The 15,718-nt window shown below is 53.9% G+C and overlaps 2 protein-coding genes across 2 annotated transcripts; both read left to right on the forward strand.

Annotated features, from left to right (window-relative positions):
• The first annotated feature begins 312 nt into the window (after nucleotides 1-312).
• On the forward strand, nucleotides 313-9,812 carry HDGF (heparin binding growth factor). Its single transcript, XM_037825700.1, has 6 exons — nucleotides 313-693; nucleotides 6,837-6,913; nucleotides 7,079-7,217; nucleotides 7,903-8,088; nucleotides 8,432-8,655; nucleotides 8,848-9,812. Exons 1-6 carry the CDS (start codon nucleotides 607-609, stop codon nucleotides 8,852-8,854), a joined length of 720 nt encoding a protein of 239 aa, XP_037681628.1. The 5' UTR covers nucleotides 313-606; the 3' UTR covers nucleotides 8,855-9,812.
• A 1,497-nt stretch (nucleotides 9,813-11,309) lies between these two features.
• On the forward strand, nucleotides 11,310-15,531 carry MRPL24 (mitochondrial ribosomal protein L24). Its single transcript, XM_037825710.1, has 6 exons — nucleotides 11,310-11,519; nucleotides 13,976-14,219; nucleotides 14,302-14,397; nucleotides 14,607-14,710; nucleotides 15,041-15,171; nucleotides 15,281-15,531. Exons 2-6 carry the CDS (start codon nucleotides 14,037-14,039, stop codon nucleotides 15,415-15,417), a joined length of 651 nt encoding a protein of 216 aa, XP_037681638.1. The 5' UTR covers nucleotides 11,310-11,519; nucleotides 13,976-14,036; the 3' UTR covers nucleotides 15,418-15,531.
• Nucleotides 15,532-15,718: the final 187 nt, after the last annotated feature.

The raw sequence follows: 15,718 nt of genomic DNA on the forward strand, positions 1-15,718 counted from the left end.
GAGCGCCCCGCGGGGCCGGGGGAGGGGCGGGGACCGCTCAGTCCAGCCCGGCGCCAGCTCCTCCCGGGCGGGCGGGCACCCACCGACAGCGGGCACACAAAGCCTGCTCGGCCTGCTCGGCGATCGGCTCCTCGTGTCTGTTTCGCCGCCTGCCGCCAGGCGACTCCAGGTTGGGCGGCGGGCTGGGGCAGGCACAGGGCGTCAACAAGCTGCGCACATCGAACCGCCGCGGGAGGGAGCGCGAGGAGGGGGGCAGGAGGAGGAGGTGTGGGAAAGGGAGGAGGGAGGAGAACGAGGAGTGGGGACAGGGCGGGGGGTGGAGGAAGAGGCCTCGCGCAGAGGAGGGAGCAATTGAATTTCAAACACAAACAACTGCACGAGCTCGCATCCACCGCGCCGGAGAGTTGCCCGGGATCCGCGCCCGCCCCGTCCGAGCGGTGCGCAGGCGGAGACGCCGTGGCCGCGCCGGAGCTCCGGCCGGGGGCCACCATCGAGGCGGGGGCCGCGCGAGGGCCGGAGCGGAGCGGCGGCGCCACCGCCGCACGCGCAAACTTGGGCTCGCGCTTCCCGGCCCGGCGCGGAGCCCGGGGCGCCCGGAGCCCCGCCATGTCGCGATCCAACCGGCAGAAGGAGTACAAATGTGGAGACCTGGTGTTTGCCAAGATGAAGGGCTACCCACACTGGCCAGCCCGGGTGAGCAGTGCGGCCCACCGCCCCGTCCCCCACCGGGCTTAGGTTGCATAACACCCCGGCGGGCACTAGCGCCCTGCGCCGAGGGGTGGCAGTGGGGGTGGGGGCAGGGGACGTCTGGGTCCCGGACTCTTTCCCTATCGCCTTGGAGCCTACCCGCCGGTTATATGTATAATGGGGAGGTGGGGGACACCAGACGGGTAGGGCGTCCGCGCCTAGAGGCGTGTGCGCGGCGTGGGGATTCGAGGGAGCCGGTCACTTCCCGGCCCCGGGCTCCGCGTGCTCAGTTCCGCCCCCAGCCCCCATTCTCCTGGAGGTTTCGGGCGCGCGGCTTGGGTTTGAGCCAATCATGTAACTACTCCCACCCCACCCCCCCAAGCCCCGTCGCCTCCCCCTTATGAAATCCCCCTAAGTCCCCTAGTTTCTCCATTGATTGTTCCCAATTCATATTCTCTACCTGTATTAAATGATTAGGCAAGATCCCAGCCCAGAGTGGCATAAATAGAAGCGTAGTTCGCTTATAGAAAACTTTAGTTTGGGGCGTCCGAAAGAGGTCGAAAGTTGGAAGGGTCGAAGAATGGTTGGGGGCGGTTTAAGAGATGGTCTGTCTGGCTCGGAAATTGTCCGTCAGAACCGTTCACTCCTCGGCCCCACAAAAATATTACTCCATATGCTGCCAACTCATATTTGGAACCGAGGGTGGCACGGTCCAGGCTGCCTCTGGCGGGGCTGGGGGGAGCTGGATTGCCCCTCCTCCCCCCATAGGAGCATCTCCCGCCAGAACTGCAGTCTCTGCCATGTGGTTGAGCCGGCTGGCCAGTATGGGGGCTTTACTCCCCCACCCCCAGCCTCCTTAGCACCTGGCCAGGTGGGAGGGTGGGGCTCAAAAAGCCAAGCCCCGTGTGTTCCTCGTGTTTTCCCTAAGGACTAAAGCAGGTTAAGTGAGGAGGAAGGGAAGTTGCCAGTGCCTGGAGGAGGAGGATGGGGTGTCACCAAGGGCAGTGTAGAGGAGCCTTTGGTATTGGGTGAGGGCATGACTCAGTCCCCTAGAGTGTAGGAGTCATGTAGAATGAAATCCAAGGACAGAGGGATGAGGAGAACAAGTCTTTTAGGGGAGAGGGTGAAGTGCAGAAGGACTGCCAGTGGCTTAGGGTTGCTGTTGTCAGAGTGAGTCTGTTTGGTGGGGTCCCTGCTCTGAGCTTAGGAAGTTGCCTCAGGCTCCTCTGGGTCCAGCTCATGATGTCAGGCCAACATAGGGACCACTCTGAAAAGAACCCAGGGGACCCTTATTCAGTCTGTACCTTCTCTAGAGCAGCGTGACTAAGCCCACGTGCCTTGAGTTCCTTGTTCCCTGAAACTTTCAGATGGATAAAGGCCTGGCCTATGGAATGGGGGTGAAGTACAGAGAGAAGCAGAACTCTCAGCTCCCCAGGCCTCCTAGGGGACTCTGCCAGCTCCCCGGCCTCCTAGGGGATGGGGGAGGAGGGCAGTGTGAGGAAGGAGTCACAGACAGCCGTGTGTGTGCATGTACTTATGTGGCGTGTGAATACTCCTGTACTTTACCCTGCACCTTTGATCCAACTGGCTTCTTGGCCTAGATGCCCAGGCCCTGGTGGGAAGGCAAGAAATGAACCCAGGTCTCTATGGCTCCTACCTCCTGGGAGTAGGACAAAGTCCAGAAGCTGGGCTAAGCCCCGGGGAAGGGGCCTTTAGCTTGTATATGGGCTGCAGGGAACCCCTTCTGCATCAGGGAAGGAAAAAAAGGGGAGGAGGGAGTAGGGGCACAGAAAGGTCCATATTAGCCCCTGTGAGGAAGACCCTCAGGTTTCTGGCAGGCTTTGAATGAGGGTAGGGACTGGGACTGGGGATGCTATCCATTTCTTTTCATCCCCCAGGGCCTCTAGGACAGAAGAGTGGGACAGGCAAGGCAGGGTCTCTTCCTCTGTTGAGGCCTGGACCTTTCAGATAAAGTTAGGGTTGGAGAAGGGAGATCAGACTGGATCCCAAAGAGATAGCGCCCCACCCTTTGCTAGTCCCCTGGCGCTTGAGTGTGACACTTGTGGGGAAACGTACACCCAAGGCTGTTACCTCACAGATATATTCCCCCTTGAACTTCAGAAGAACAGACAGATCTGAGTCTCTTCACCATTTCCTGGACGTTGTCTTACAGTCCCTAGAGCAGCAGAGCCTGAGGGGTTGATCCCTCTTGAGACGGATGAGGAGCTGGAGGGAGCCTCACTGACTGCCCACCTAATATGGACCATTCCTTCCTCAGCCTCCTGCTGCTGGGGAGGATGGGTGACTCGGGGAGATAGCAGATTGGCCCAGGGCGTGGAGAGCCCAGCCAGAGAGGGGCCATGTGGCAGGCACTTAACAATTAACCTCCAAGACTCAGGGATTTTTCCCCCCAGGTTCCTTCCTCCTTTCTCTGCTTCCTGTTTCACAATCCCAGAAAACCTGAGCAGCCACAGGGCTTCACCCGCCTTTCCTCCCTCCACCCCTCCCCCACATCCAGGCACCACCTCCCTCCTTCTCTTTTCTGCCTCTTGGGCTTGCCACACTTTCCCGGGCCCCAACCGTCTCCTGCCCCAGATTTTCCGGTTCCTGGGTCAGGTTGGGCCTCGGCCCTGGGTGTGGTGGTCAGATCCCTGGCCGGCGGCCAGTGTGAGCTTAGCCCTTCCCCACTGCTTTCCAAAGCGCTGGGCAGGTGATCCCAGGCCTGGATTTGGTCTAATGTTGGGGGAGAGGTATCCAGTTCTCCCCCCTCACTCCTCACCTGGAACCGTCATACTCATCTTTAGATCTCAAAGGGTGTCCGTGGGCTCTTAGAGGGTGGGGGTTTCATGTACTCGGGCCTGTCTGATGGAATCAGGCAAATGCAGAGAGCCTGGAGTGAAGGTGGGGAGAAGCAACACTCTTGGACCCCTGGGATGACAGATGTAGCAGAGCCCACTCCTCTTCAGCCAGTGGAGGGGATGCACTGGGGTCCCCAGCACTCATCTGGCCCCACCCTGACCCACTTAGCCTTGACTCACTCGTTCTGAGTCACAGCCTGGATATAAAGGCACCGCCTGGGAGACATGTCTGCATTAGGGGTACAGGGGTCCCCTGAGACTGCATATCCTCTAAGTCTAGAAAGAACCACTCTTCACTTCCAGATGCAAGAAGACTTCCTTTGTATCTTGAGGATTGGCAGTCCCACTACAGAGGGGGCCTTCCCTCCTTTTTTGTGGGGAGGGGGTTGGGAATTCCATTAAGTGAAAAGAGCCCATCTCTCTTGACCCTTCCTTCATAGGTGCCTACACTCACTGGGGTAGGGGGTTGGAATGACCCTTTTGGGGCACATGCCCCTCAGCCCTGGCTCCCATCCTCCTCCCTCTTCCCTGTAGACCCACCCTTTATTTGGCTAGAAGTCGGCAGGGCGGGTATATCTGGTGTGTCTTGTTCCTTCTATTTTTAATTCGCATCCGTTCTTTTGTTTCTCCCCCACCCCTGGGGTTGAGCAGCTGGGAGCCTCCTGGGTCCTCTGTGTGGCTACCCCTCTCTGAGCTTTTCCATGGGAAGTTAGGGTGACAAGAGACAAATGGCGGGTAGACGCTTTTCAGTGTCTGTGCTCCTTGAGAGAAACTAACCTCATTTCTGACCCTTTACCCACCCCACCCCCTTTTCATGAGCCTCAGTTTCTCCCCATTCTTCACACATTTACTATGGACATACTAAGCCCCTGGCTCAGCTCTGGGCACTGAAAATCCAAGGATCAAAGTTCCCTTCTGGGCTCTCAGCCTCAACCCCTTAGATTCCCTGCCCTTACCCAGGTTCCTAGTCCACCGAAATCCACCTAGAAGAGAGGCCTTAGGGAACTACTTTTGCTCTTATTGTCCTTTGCCTGTCTCCTGGGATCTCTAAGCCCTAGAGACTTTCATTTTGTTTTTTGCTTCCCCCTGAGGGGGGTGGGAAGCTAGCTGGTAACAGGACCCAGGTGCCCTGGCCCGGGACTGGCCTGTCCGCCCCCGCCCCAGGTCTGGCTTCCTGAGTAGGGCCCTGGCCCTCCAAGCCTGGCTGTGGTTTCTAGCACAGCCAGGGACCCAGGTGCCAGACTCCAGGCTTGGGGGTGGGGTGTGTGTGTTAGTATCCCCTCCTCCCGAATCTGGAGGGAGGGCGTGGGGGGGAGGGGTGGTCACATTCCTGGTTGCTGAGTGGCCCCGGGGGCGGGTTTGGGTTGTCATGGTGATGAGGATCATGTTTGTGGGGGGAACGGCATGCCTTTCCACCCCCTGCACTCACACCCCGGCATCTCCTGGTCATGCGGAGGGCCCAGTTTGTGTCAGGCCTTCCTGGGGGGTGGGGCTGGACCTCTGCCCCCACAGGCCACGGGGCAAGGGGAGGGTGCCTGGGAGCCCAGAGACTCCATGTCTAGGGCAAGATGCCCCTCAGATTCGTGCCCAGGACCCCTACCCCCTCTCCTGGGTGTGTCTCATCTCATTCCCATCCACCCAGCCTTCCTGTCTCCCCAGGCTCCTAGACGGGCACTCTGTCCCGGTCCTCTGTATGTGTTATGTGTTAATCACTGCCTTAGCCTGTCTGTCTCTCTGCTGTCTGCGCCTGGGGCCCCAGTCAACATGGCCACCTGGCCTCTGTCCGGCGGGAAGCCAGGCCGCTGGGGCTGCTGCAAGGGTTGCTGGGAGTTGTAGTTTCCCTCACCCCCACCCCCAGCTCAGCTTGGCCTAGGCTTCCAGGGCCTGATCTGGGAGAGGCTGGCTGGGCCTCTGCTTCAGCTGCCTCCATTTCCCTGACCTCACATCTCTGTCCCTCTCACCCTCTCTACCACAGCACTCTTCACATCCCCAGGAGAGTCTGAGGCAGAGGATCAAGTCAGGAGATCTCGGTCTGCAGACCTGGCCCTCGCTAACTTGCCCACTTATCTCAGGCAAATCATTTTCTTTTTCTGGGCCTCAGTTTCTTCAGCTGTAAAATCAGAGTTTGGCTACATTAGTGGATTTTACAGTGTTTCCCAGAAGCCTTTAAAAGGCTGCTACGAGAGGAGGTTGTTGAACAGGCAGCTCCTTAGCCTCACCCCTCCACTTCAGCCAGAGCAGTCTGCTTTCAGCTGTTTTGTAGATTCATGTAGCTGGTATTTATTGTGCACCCACTGTGTGCTGGGCACTGTGCTGGGGAGGAAAACAGGCCTGGGCTCTAATCTCAGGGCAGATGTAGTCCCAATAGACGTTAATCAAATGACAGTCAAATAATTTGAATAAATCTAGAGCCGGAATTTTGAAAAGTGCTGTGAAGGAGAGGTGTTAGGAAATCCGGAGTTTTGTCTGGGGTTATTGGTGGGCCGGAGTGATGGGGAAGCTTTCCGAAGGAAGTGATGTTGGAGCTGAAGTTGGAAGAAAATCAGGAGTTAGTGAGTGTGAGACTGGAAGGTCAGTGTGGCCAGTGCAGACCATGGAGGGGGCCGTGCACTGGGTGAAGGTAATGACAGCTCCCACATATATAGGACTCGCTCCCTGCCAGGCTTTTCATCTTCATAGCCCTGCGATGTAAGCACTATGATTATCTCCATGAGGAAAGTGAGGCAGAGAGAGGTTAAGTAAGTTGCCCAAGGTCATATAAATATTGGAGGTAAGCTTGGGACTCAGACCCTGACATTGTGGAGAAGCGGCAAACAGTGCAGAAAAGAGGGGCATGAAAAGCCACTGAAAGGTTTCAAGCAAGGGGCGAAAGGTTCAGATTAGCATTTCGAAAGGCCCACTCTGGCTGCAACTTGGAGAACAGATTGTAGTGGGACAAGAATGGAGACTAAGGTGCAGGCTGTGATTTTAGTCCAGGTAAGAGAAGTTTTTGGACCAGGATGATGGCAGACGCTTGGAGCTTTGTGAAGAGGTTCTGAACACATTGGGGGGCAGAATGGATGCCATTTGGTTTGTGGAGGGGGTGATTCCTACATTTTGACTGGGCTTTCATGTCTGACTTCATTTGAACCAAGTTTCCACTGCTAAAAACAGTTCAAAACTTACCTTGGAGATCTCTTGGGTCCCTCCCAGTCTGATTTTATACAAATGTGCCTCAGATGTCAGCCCCCCTACTCCAGATTTGTGACCTCAGGACACCAGCTCACACTCCCTTTTCTATCTTATTCCCAGATTGATGAGATGCCTGAAGCTGCGGTGAAGTCAACAGCCAACAAATACCAAGTCTTTTTTTTTGGGACCCATGAGACGTGAGTGAGGGGCCGGATGGGGTCCAGGTGGGGGGACCGTTGGGAGGACCACCTTGGGGAGAGAGGGGGTGATGGTGCCCCTTCCCTGTGGGGCTGTCCTGGGGAGGAAGCCCCTGCTCAGAGGCCATGAGGCGCTAGAGAGCACAGTCTCCCATCTCTCGCCAGGGCATTCCTGGGCCCCAAAGACCTCTTCCCTTACGAGGAGTCCAAGGAGAAGTTTGGCAAGCCCAACAAGAGGAAAGGGTTCAGCGAGGGGCTGTGGGAGATTGAGAACAACCCTACCGTCAAGGCTTCTGGCTACCAGGTGAGCTTCCATCTGCCCCAAGGCCCCCCTGGAAAGCAGGCATGGCCAGGGCCTCTGAGTCCAAGGCCCACAGCGGGTGCTGCTTCTTCCGGAACTGAGGCTCAGAAACACCAGGGCTTTCAGGATAGGAGCTAATCTTGAGGTGGAAGCGGGGAGGGGATCTTCCTGAAAGAGGGGCTAGGGTTGTGGGTTGGGTGGTGTAGTTGTGTTTAGGGAAACTATCAGACAGCGGCCTGGGGTGGGGGGCAGGAACAGGACGGAGGCGGTAAGTGGGGGGCAGGCCTTTGTTGGGGGCAGTCCGAGTACGCAATGTGGCCTTAACTCTTTCCACAAAGGCCTCCAGGAGAAGGCGCTTGTGAGCCGGGCAGGACAAGGCGGGAGGGCGGGGGCGGGGGTTGGCGGGGAAAGGGTCCCAGCTCCCCTTGGGAGAAGTTGACCCGAGGTTTTGCCTCCTGCTCCAGCCCTCCCCCCCTCCTGCACAGAGCCCTGCCTGCCCGGCCAGTGGGTTTGCCCCGGGGCTAATCCGACAGAGGTGGGTCTCAAATCACTTGTGAGACTGGGCACCTGGGTGGGGGCGGGGGCGAGGTGGGAAAAGGAAGGAGTGAGTGGCCGAGGGAGGGGTCTGGGGAGGGGTCCCAGCACAGCGGCCACTGGTGCCACTCAGCCCCTGCCATCTCCACCACAGTCCTCCCAGAAAAAGAGCTGCATGGAAGAACCTGAGCCCGAGGCCGAGGCCACAGAGGGTGATGGCGATAAGAAGGGTAATGCGGAGGGCAGCAGTGATGAGGAGGGGAAGCTGGTCATCGATGAGCCAACGAAGGAGAAAAATGAGAAAGGGGCACTGAAGAGGAGAGCAGGGGACATGCTGGAGGTAATGCCATGCCTGGACCCCCTTGAGCATCCCCCCCTGGGGCATCCCCCCAGGATCAGGGCTCTGCCTTGGAGAGTGCCTAATCTGAGAAGTGAGACAGCTGCTACTTCAGTGAGTCCCCTGCTAAGAGACAGACCCCACCCCTAATCTTGGGGAATCTGTACCTGAGGAGAGGACAGGACACAGTAGCAGACTTTTCACTAGTGGACAGTTGGGGAGGGACTGTGGATGTCAGCCCAGGGAGGAACCTTGGAGGAAAAGAAGTGGGAGATGCAGGGAGGTGGCTGGCATATACCTCCCTCTCCAGCTTCAGCGTGCCTTATCTCTGCTAATGCTTGCCTAGGACTCCCCAAAACGTCCCAAGGAGGTTGAGGACCCCGAGGGGGAGGAGGAGGCAGCCACCTTGGAAGGTGAGAGGCCCGTTGCCGTGGAGGTGGAGAAGAACAGCACCCCCTCAGAGCCTGGCTCTGGCCGGGGGCCTCCTCAGGAAGAGGAGGATGATGAAGAGGAGGAAGAAGAGGCTACCAAGGAAGATGCTGAGGCCTCAGGTGTCAGAGATCATGAGAGGTAAGTGAGCCCCCTGCCCTCTTGGCAGCTGGGCTGGGAGGGCCCAGCCACCTGTGGAGAAGAGGCGGCAGGCCTCGGTGGTCAGCCTCTTGGGAGGCAGGGTGGGCTCTCCCAGGAGACCGGCACTGGCTGGGGCGAGGCCAGGCCAAGGCCACACCATTAACCCTTCTCCCCTCCAACCCTCCCCTGCAGCCTGTAGCCACCAATGTTTCAAGAGGAGCCCCCGCCCCGTTCCTGCTGCTGTCTGGGTGCTACTGGGGAAACTGGCCATGGCCTGCAAACTGGGAACCCCTTCCCCACCCCAATCTGCTCTCCTCTTCCACTCACTCTCCCCACCTCCAAGCCCGGCCCCTGGAGATTGACTTGGTTGGGGCAGGCCACCTGGCTTCAGCTCCAAGTCCCCACTCCCCTGTGATATGAGTCAGGGCCATGTCCCCTGCTCCCTGGGATAAGATGAGGCCATTTGTCCCCCCTGTCTGGAGCTGTTTCCCAGGGCTTCTTTTGGGGCCTGGACCAGCTGTTTCCATCTCCTGACACCCCTCTCCGACTCCTCTAGGCCTTCTGGACCTCTGGGTTGTGATCAGGGGTAGATGTGGAAGGGATGGAGGATTAACAGCAGGATATACTTCCCTGGGCCTGGGAAGGACAGTTCTCAAATTGCTATGGGGGCAGGGTGGGGAAAGGAGGTGTTGTCTTCCTGAGTTCCTCTCCCTCCCACACCTACCATCCCAGCTGCCTAGATTCAGAGAAATTGGGCCAGCTTGTGGGGGAGGGGCTTGCTCCCTTCCATAAAATCTTGATGATTGACGATGCCCATTCTTCCTTTTGCTGACCCAGGGAATTCTGGGAGTTGAAGTTTATCAAAAGATTTGGGGACTTTCAAGTTGTTTGGGCCAAGGATCTGAGATGTGAAGGGTTGACTTCATCCAGTTTGGGTGGTAGGGGACCGGTGAAAAGCATCTTATCGGTTCCTTTAGATCTCTGGAGCGAGACATGGGGATGTCCAGGGGAGATCCCTTGCTGCCCTTTTCCTTCTACCCACAGCACTCAAGGCCAGCCTACAGTCATATATATCACCCAGACATAAAGGAAAGACACATTTTTTAGGAAATGTTTTTAATAAAATAAAATTACAAAAAAAAAAAATTTTAAGACCCTATCCCTTTGTGTGCCCCACTCTACTCCTATCTGCCCCACCACTGCTCCCTTTTCTGAGGTGCACTGGGAGGCTCCCCTTCTGTTTGGGGCTTGATGACTCTTTTTGTAGCTGGGGCTGTGGTGTTCCTTCTGGTGTCATTTCCCATCCATATACCCTAACTGGTCCTCTCAGTGTTGTCACCAGATCCGATCTGTAACCTTCTGAGAGGACACAGGGCAGTAAGTGCCCTCTCCCAGCCTCTTCCTAGTGGTCTTTCTATGCCTCTCTCCAGTCTCGTCTCTTTCACCTTTGCCCCTCTCCCATGGGCTCTGATGAAAAATTGCTGACTGTAGCTTTGGAAGTTTAGCTCTGAGAACCGTAGATGATTTCAGTTGTAGATGATTTCAGTTCTAGGAAAATAAAACCCGTTGATTACTATTTTGGATTCTGACTGATTCTTTGGGGGTATACTGGTTAACTGAAGAGGGGGAGAGGGGAAAGAGAATGCAACTGATTTGCAGATCATCTCACATACAGGTAGAGGATGCCAGCGTCTCCTCCATTCCCAGGTTGTTAGAAATCCAAAATTTTAGATGAAGACCGAGTCCCAGAGTAAACCATATCATTCATTACACATCTCCTGCCCAGCCACTGTTTAATGCAGATTCCTCCATGAACAATTAAAAGACTTGGGGGGAAAAAAGCCACAAGAAAGTGGGGTGTGGGGTGATGCCAGTATCAGCCACGGCTGGTGACGGCATGGAAGAGGGGTGTTTGAGCTGGTTGTAGAAACAACTTTGACCCCCAGGGCAAACCAAAGAAAAGAAACCATAACCCTTTCTCCTTGCTACTGTGGAGGGTGTCTGCCACCCTTAACTGGTCGTATGCAGGAGGCTGGCACTCTGAACTCTGGTTCTGAGTCTGCCACTAATTGCTTGTATGATTCTGGGCAAGTCTTTTTCCCTTCCTCGGCCTCTTCAGCCTTTTCTTCAGTTAAATGGGACAGCTGGATCGGGTAATCTCTTTACTTTCATGTCTGACATTTTGTGACTAGACAACTAGCTTTGGCCCACATTTAATCCCTTCCTTTAGAGAAGACCCGTTACAGTTTTGGAATCTGACCTGGTTCCCTCCAGCAGAAAAGGGCGGGAAGAGTATTAGCAGCAGTCTTGCCTGTAAACGGGGCTCGCTGCCTGGAATAGGAAGCCACAACCAAACCACCCAGAAAATGGAGCCATCCTCCAGAAACTACGATCCTCAGCCACCCCCACTCAGAGCATGCGCAGAAACGGCCGAGGCGCGGCAGCCTATCCGGCTTTGCCTTCAACTACCGACGTGCTTCACAGTGTTCTGCTTCCTTGATTTCCTACCCCCAGCCAAACTTCCGGCTTCCAGCACGCTTCCTAGCGGTGGACTACAGCTCCCAGCATGCAGAGAGACTAAATTCACTGTTGAGCTTCCGCTCTGCAAGTAGACTACATTTCCCAGAAAGCTGAGGAGTGGGGGCGGGAGGGGCTGAAGGCCCATGTGTAGAGGTGAGAGGCGGGGGTCCGGCCGCACAGCGAGAAGCCGAGGTGCCTTCGGAGGTGTTGCAGGCTCGTGGCTCGTGGCTCGTGGCTCGTGACTCGTGACTCGTCCGGGAGGCGGGCCCGGTGAGGGCTTTCCTTTTTCCTGGCCGTGGCCCGGCCGCCTTCCTGGGTGCCCCTTTACCAGAAGCTTGAAACAGGTGTGTGTTGAAGACTACTAAGGCCTGTGGCGTCCAGGATCAGGGTCCATACCCGGGATGGGGCGGGCGGGGAAGTCCTTGGAGCCAAAGCCGGAAGGGTCAGGCATACGACCACAATACCTTGCACGGAGCCTTCCGAGCACGAAGTGAACGCCCTAGTGCGGAAGGGACACCAGCCTCTCCAGGGTGTAGAGGTAAAGAAAAGGAAGACCTAGGGGCGTGCAAATTGCCCAGGTCCGGCTGGCTTCTGGGATCTCCTCCCAGAGCCTCAGACCTAGAATGACTGAAAGGGATTTCTTGCAGCAATCACGCTGGTGGCTTGGACTTTACTAATGGCCTTGGGCAAGTCACTCCAGCTCTCGGCCTTGGGTTTCCTTGACTGTAAAACGCGATTTAACGGTATTTGCACTCGTGAAGACCAAATGCCAATAATAGTGAAGTTCCCGGCAACTAAATCTGTCGCATAGTGATTGGTGCTCCTGAACATTTGTTGAATCTGAATGGGAAAACTGAGGCCCTTACATTCAGCCAGCAATTAATTGAAAATAACATTAAGCCTTCTTTTTTAAATCCTGAGAACTATAAAAAAGAAAAATGACCCAGTATTTCATTGTTCAGATAAAGTAATTGATATTAAGAAAAACACACATGGTTAGAAAATGCAAATGTATGGCAAGAAACAAGATGGAAAGTAACAACCCTCTCAAACAATTCCTCTCCCTGAAAACAAATACAACTAGTTTTTCTTTACTTGCCAAAAATTTTTACTCCTGTGCCAAAAGACATATTTTTTCTTTAATTTTTCAGAATTGTTATTGTAGTAACATATACAACACAAAAATTCCCATTTTAAACCCTTTCATTGTACAATTCAGTTATATTAATTTTGTCACCCTAAGTGGGAGCCCTGTACCCATTAAACAGTAACTCCGCTTCCCTCTTTGCCCCCAACCCCTGGTAACCTGTAATCTACCTTCTGTCTCTATGTATTTGCTTAGTCTAGGTATTTCATAAAAGTGAAATCATACAGTATTTGTCCTTTTGTGTCTGGCTTATTTCAGTCAACATAAGTCTTCAAGGTTCATCCATGTTGTAGCATGTATCAGAACTTCTTTCCCTTTAATGGCTGCATAGTATTCCAGTGTATGTATATACCATGTTTTGTTTATCCATTCATCCGCTGAATACTTGGGTTGCATCCACCTTTTGACGATTGTGAATAATACTGGTATCAACATTGGTATACAAATATCTGAGTGCCTACTTTCAATTCTTTTGGGTATATACCTAGGAGTGTAAATGCCAGATCATATAGTAACAATACATATTTTTCAAATTATCTAAAAGGAATAATATTCACATTATTCTGCACCTTGCTTTGTCAGTGAGTACTTTCAAATCCGTTAAATGACTCCAACAACCTGTCAAGTTTTATGGATGATGAAACTGAAGCTCAAAAGTTAAATAAGTTGCCTAGGGTCACATAGTAGGATAATGGTAGAACAGGGACTAGAACCCAGGTTATCTGACTTCCAGTTCCAGGGCTCTTTATACCATTACAGTACACTTCATTTGTACTTTGAAGTTAGGCTTCATTCCTACCTATAAAACAAGATTGGTAGTCCCTTTTTTCATGGGTTTGTCCTAAGGCTTAAATGAGATGGTACAGGAAAGCACTTAGCATGGCACTCGCAGGTAGGAAGTGCTCAATAAATTGAAGCATTTATTATATTTTTGCCCTCAGTTCTCTTACCAGTCCATTAATTTAGTCCCTTGCCCAAAATTGGGAGGCTTGGAGCACATACCTAGTTGGGAAATTCAGGACCCAGTAATCCTAGTCTGACTCTGGGTCCTTGTCATTTAGAAAAGAAGTTATATTAGGGTGTGGTCATTATTTCTTGTCTGAGGGTAGGAATTGGAAGTGGGGTAGGGATGTTTTAACTCTGGTTTGTTTCTTTTCTGCTACCTGTTTCGTTTTACCTTAAAGATGCCTGCCTTATGGCCCTAGGCCAGTGTTTTGTTTTGTTACCTGTTTTCTTCCTATCCTGTTCATCATTTAATAGCTATTTGAGTACCTACTATGTGCCAAGCCCTACTGAGGTCTGCTGTCCTCAGAAGTGAGTCAGAAAACAGGGTCCTTGGACTCAATGAACTTTTTGGACTTTGAAAGCAGATATATGTGGGGAGTAGCATATCATTTACGCTCTCTCAATCTATTCCCTCATCTGTGAAGTGGGGATAATATCCTGTGAGGACTCAATGAGTTGAAGTCCATTGAGCAACAAAGTGTTTTTTAAAAATGTTCCTTCTCCTATCAGTTGTTTATCCATTCACAAGTTGGACATTTGGATTGTTTCTAGTTTTTTTATAATTATGAATAAAGTTGCTATGAATGCTTTAAAAATATGTTCTTTCTCTTGCTTCTTGGCCTCCTTTTCTCTTCCCATCTACCCCAGAGCTGACTAGTGCGCTTTCTGAGTCGTTCTCTGACAAGGGGATTTCCCCTGGTCTCCAGCCATGCGTCTCTCTGCCCTGCTGGCCTTGGTTTCCAAGGTCAGCCTGCCCCCTGAATACCGGTATGGGATGAGCCGCCCCGGCTCCCTGGCAGACAAGAGGAAGAACCCTCCAGGGACCAGGCGGCGCCGGGTGGCTGTAGAACCCATTTCTGATGAAGACTGGCATCTGTTCTGTGGGGACACGGTGAGAGCCTCAGACGGGAACAGAAGAGTGGGAGAGCTCCTGGGCAAGAGTTCCCCTCCCTGACCCTTGTGTCTTCCCACAGGTGGAGATCCTAGAAGGGAAGGATGTTGGGAAGCAGGGTAAAGTGGTTCAAGTTATCCGGCAGCGAAACTGGGTCGTCCTGGAGGGGCTGAACACAGTAAGTGATGAGGGAGGACAGGGATACTCCGGAAGCCTGTTTTATCTGTCCCTCTCCATTAAGAGCTGCACAGGGAGGCAGGAGACTGGCTGAGTGGATGTTGGTACTACTGAACCTCCTGCTCTTCAGTTTGGGCTTAACACTCTGAGCGGCAGTGGGCAGGCCCCTTCACTTCCCTTTGGTTCTGACATCCCCCCTCTCTTGGACAGCATTACCGCTACATTGGCAAGACCAAGGATTACCGGGGAACCATGATCCCTAGTGAGGCCCCCCTGCTCCACCGCCAGGTCAAACTTGTGGATCCTGTTGACAGGCAAGCACGTGGGGCTCTGGTCAGACGGTTTCCTCCCCTCTGTGTCCACCTAGGTGTTGACCACAATGGGGGTGTACAGCCCATTTCTCCAGTGGGAATGGTGGGGGTGGGCAGGTCAGATAGTATCCAAACAGATAAGGTAATGGGTTGGATGCTCTGGGAATTGGGAGTGGCCATCTCATGCGTATGACCCCCTGTGGGTACCAGCACAGAAGTAGCAGAGAAATAAGATGGTGGCCTTGGTGTTTTCAACTGTTGAATCCACTTTGGGGGAGGAGGTTGGCAGGGGCCCCTGGCTCCCAGGCCATACTCACCCCGCCTCTCCCACAGGAAACCCACTGAGGTGGAGTGGAGGTTCACTGAGGCAGGAGAACGGGTACGGGTCTCCACAAGATCAGGAAGAATTATCCCCAAACCTGAATTTCCCAGACCTGATGGCATTGTTCCTGAAACATGGATTGGTGAGGCTGGGTGAGGGGCAGGAAGGTAGGAGTCGGGGGAAGGGATGTAAAGGAGACTGAAGGTGGCACGCCCTCCCACCGTCCCATCTTCTTTCCTCTGGCCCAACAGATGGCCCTAAAGACACATCAGTAGAAGATGCTCTACAAAAAACCTATGTGCCCCGTCTAAAGACGCTGGAAGAGGAAGTGATGGAGGCAATGGGGATCCAGGAGACCCGGAAACACAAGAAAGTCTATTGGTATTGAGTTGGGGAGAGCAGCTTCTCCCCAACTTCTCTGTCTTAGCCTTGAAGGCTGTGCCCACCTTTTCTTTGAACTCCAATAAAGAGCCATGAATAATCCCCAGTGTCAGGGACTGAACTGAAGGAGCATCTGTCCTGATGTTATCACAAAACCTGGGTGGAAGTTAGCCAGCTTTAAGAAGGCCTTCCAAGGGGCAGAGCCTACAGATTCTGGGATGGGACCAGGGGAAGAGAGATTCCTTCCATGGAGACCTTTGAGTAACAGAAGATATGGCCTAAGCCCCGTTATGGAGGACAGTGGGATT

The sequence above is a fragment of the Choloepus didactylus genome, chromosome 2 (assembly GCF_015220235.1).
Source record: "Choloepus didactylus isolate mChoDid1 chromosome 2, mChoDid1.pri, whole genome shotgun sequence".
NCBI classification, from domain to species: domain Eukaryota; kingdom Metazoa; phylum Chordata; class Mammalia; order Pilosa; family Megalonychidae; genus Choloepus; species Choloepus didactylus.

What these genes read in the sequence shown, in the direction of transcription:
- HDGF (XM_037825700.1), top strand. Translation starts at nt 607, where the DNA reads ATGTCGCGATCCAACCGGCAGAAGGAGTACAAATGTGGAGACCTGGTG. An exon ending in TCAAGGCTTCTGGCTACCAG is followed by an intron (nt 7,218 to 7,902) that starts GTGAGCTTCCAT and finishes TCTCCACCACAG; the next exon opens with TCCTCCCAGAAAAAGAGCTG. An exon ending in GAGCAGGGGACATGCTGGAG is followed by an intron (nt 8,089 to 8,431) that starts GTAATGCCATGC and finishes ATGCTTGCCTAG; the next exon opens with GACTCCCCAAAACGTCCCAA.
- MRPL24 (XM_037825710.1), top strand. Translation starts at nt 14,037, where the DNA reads ATGCGTCTCTCTGCCCTGCTGGCCTTGGTTTCCAAGGTCAGCCTGCCC. An exon ending in ATCTGTTCTGTGGGGACACG is followed by an intron (nt 14,220 to 14,301) that starts GTGAGAGCCTCA and finishes GTCTTCCCACAG; the next exon opens with GTGGAGATCCTAGAAGGGAA. An exon ending in CTTGTGGATCCTGTTGACAG is followed by an intron (nt 14,711 to 15,040) that starts GCAAGCACGTGG and finishes CCTCTCCCACAG; the next exon opens with GAAACCCACTGAGGTGGAGT.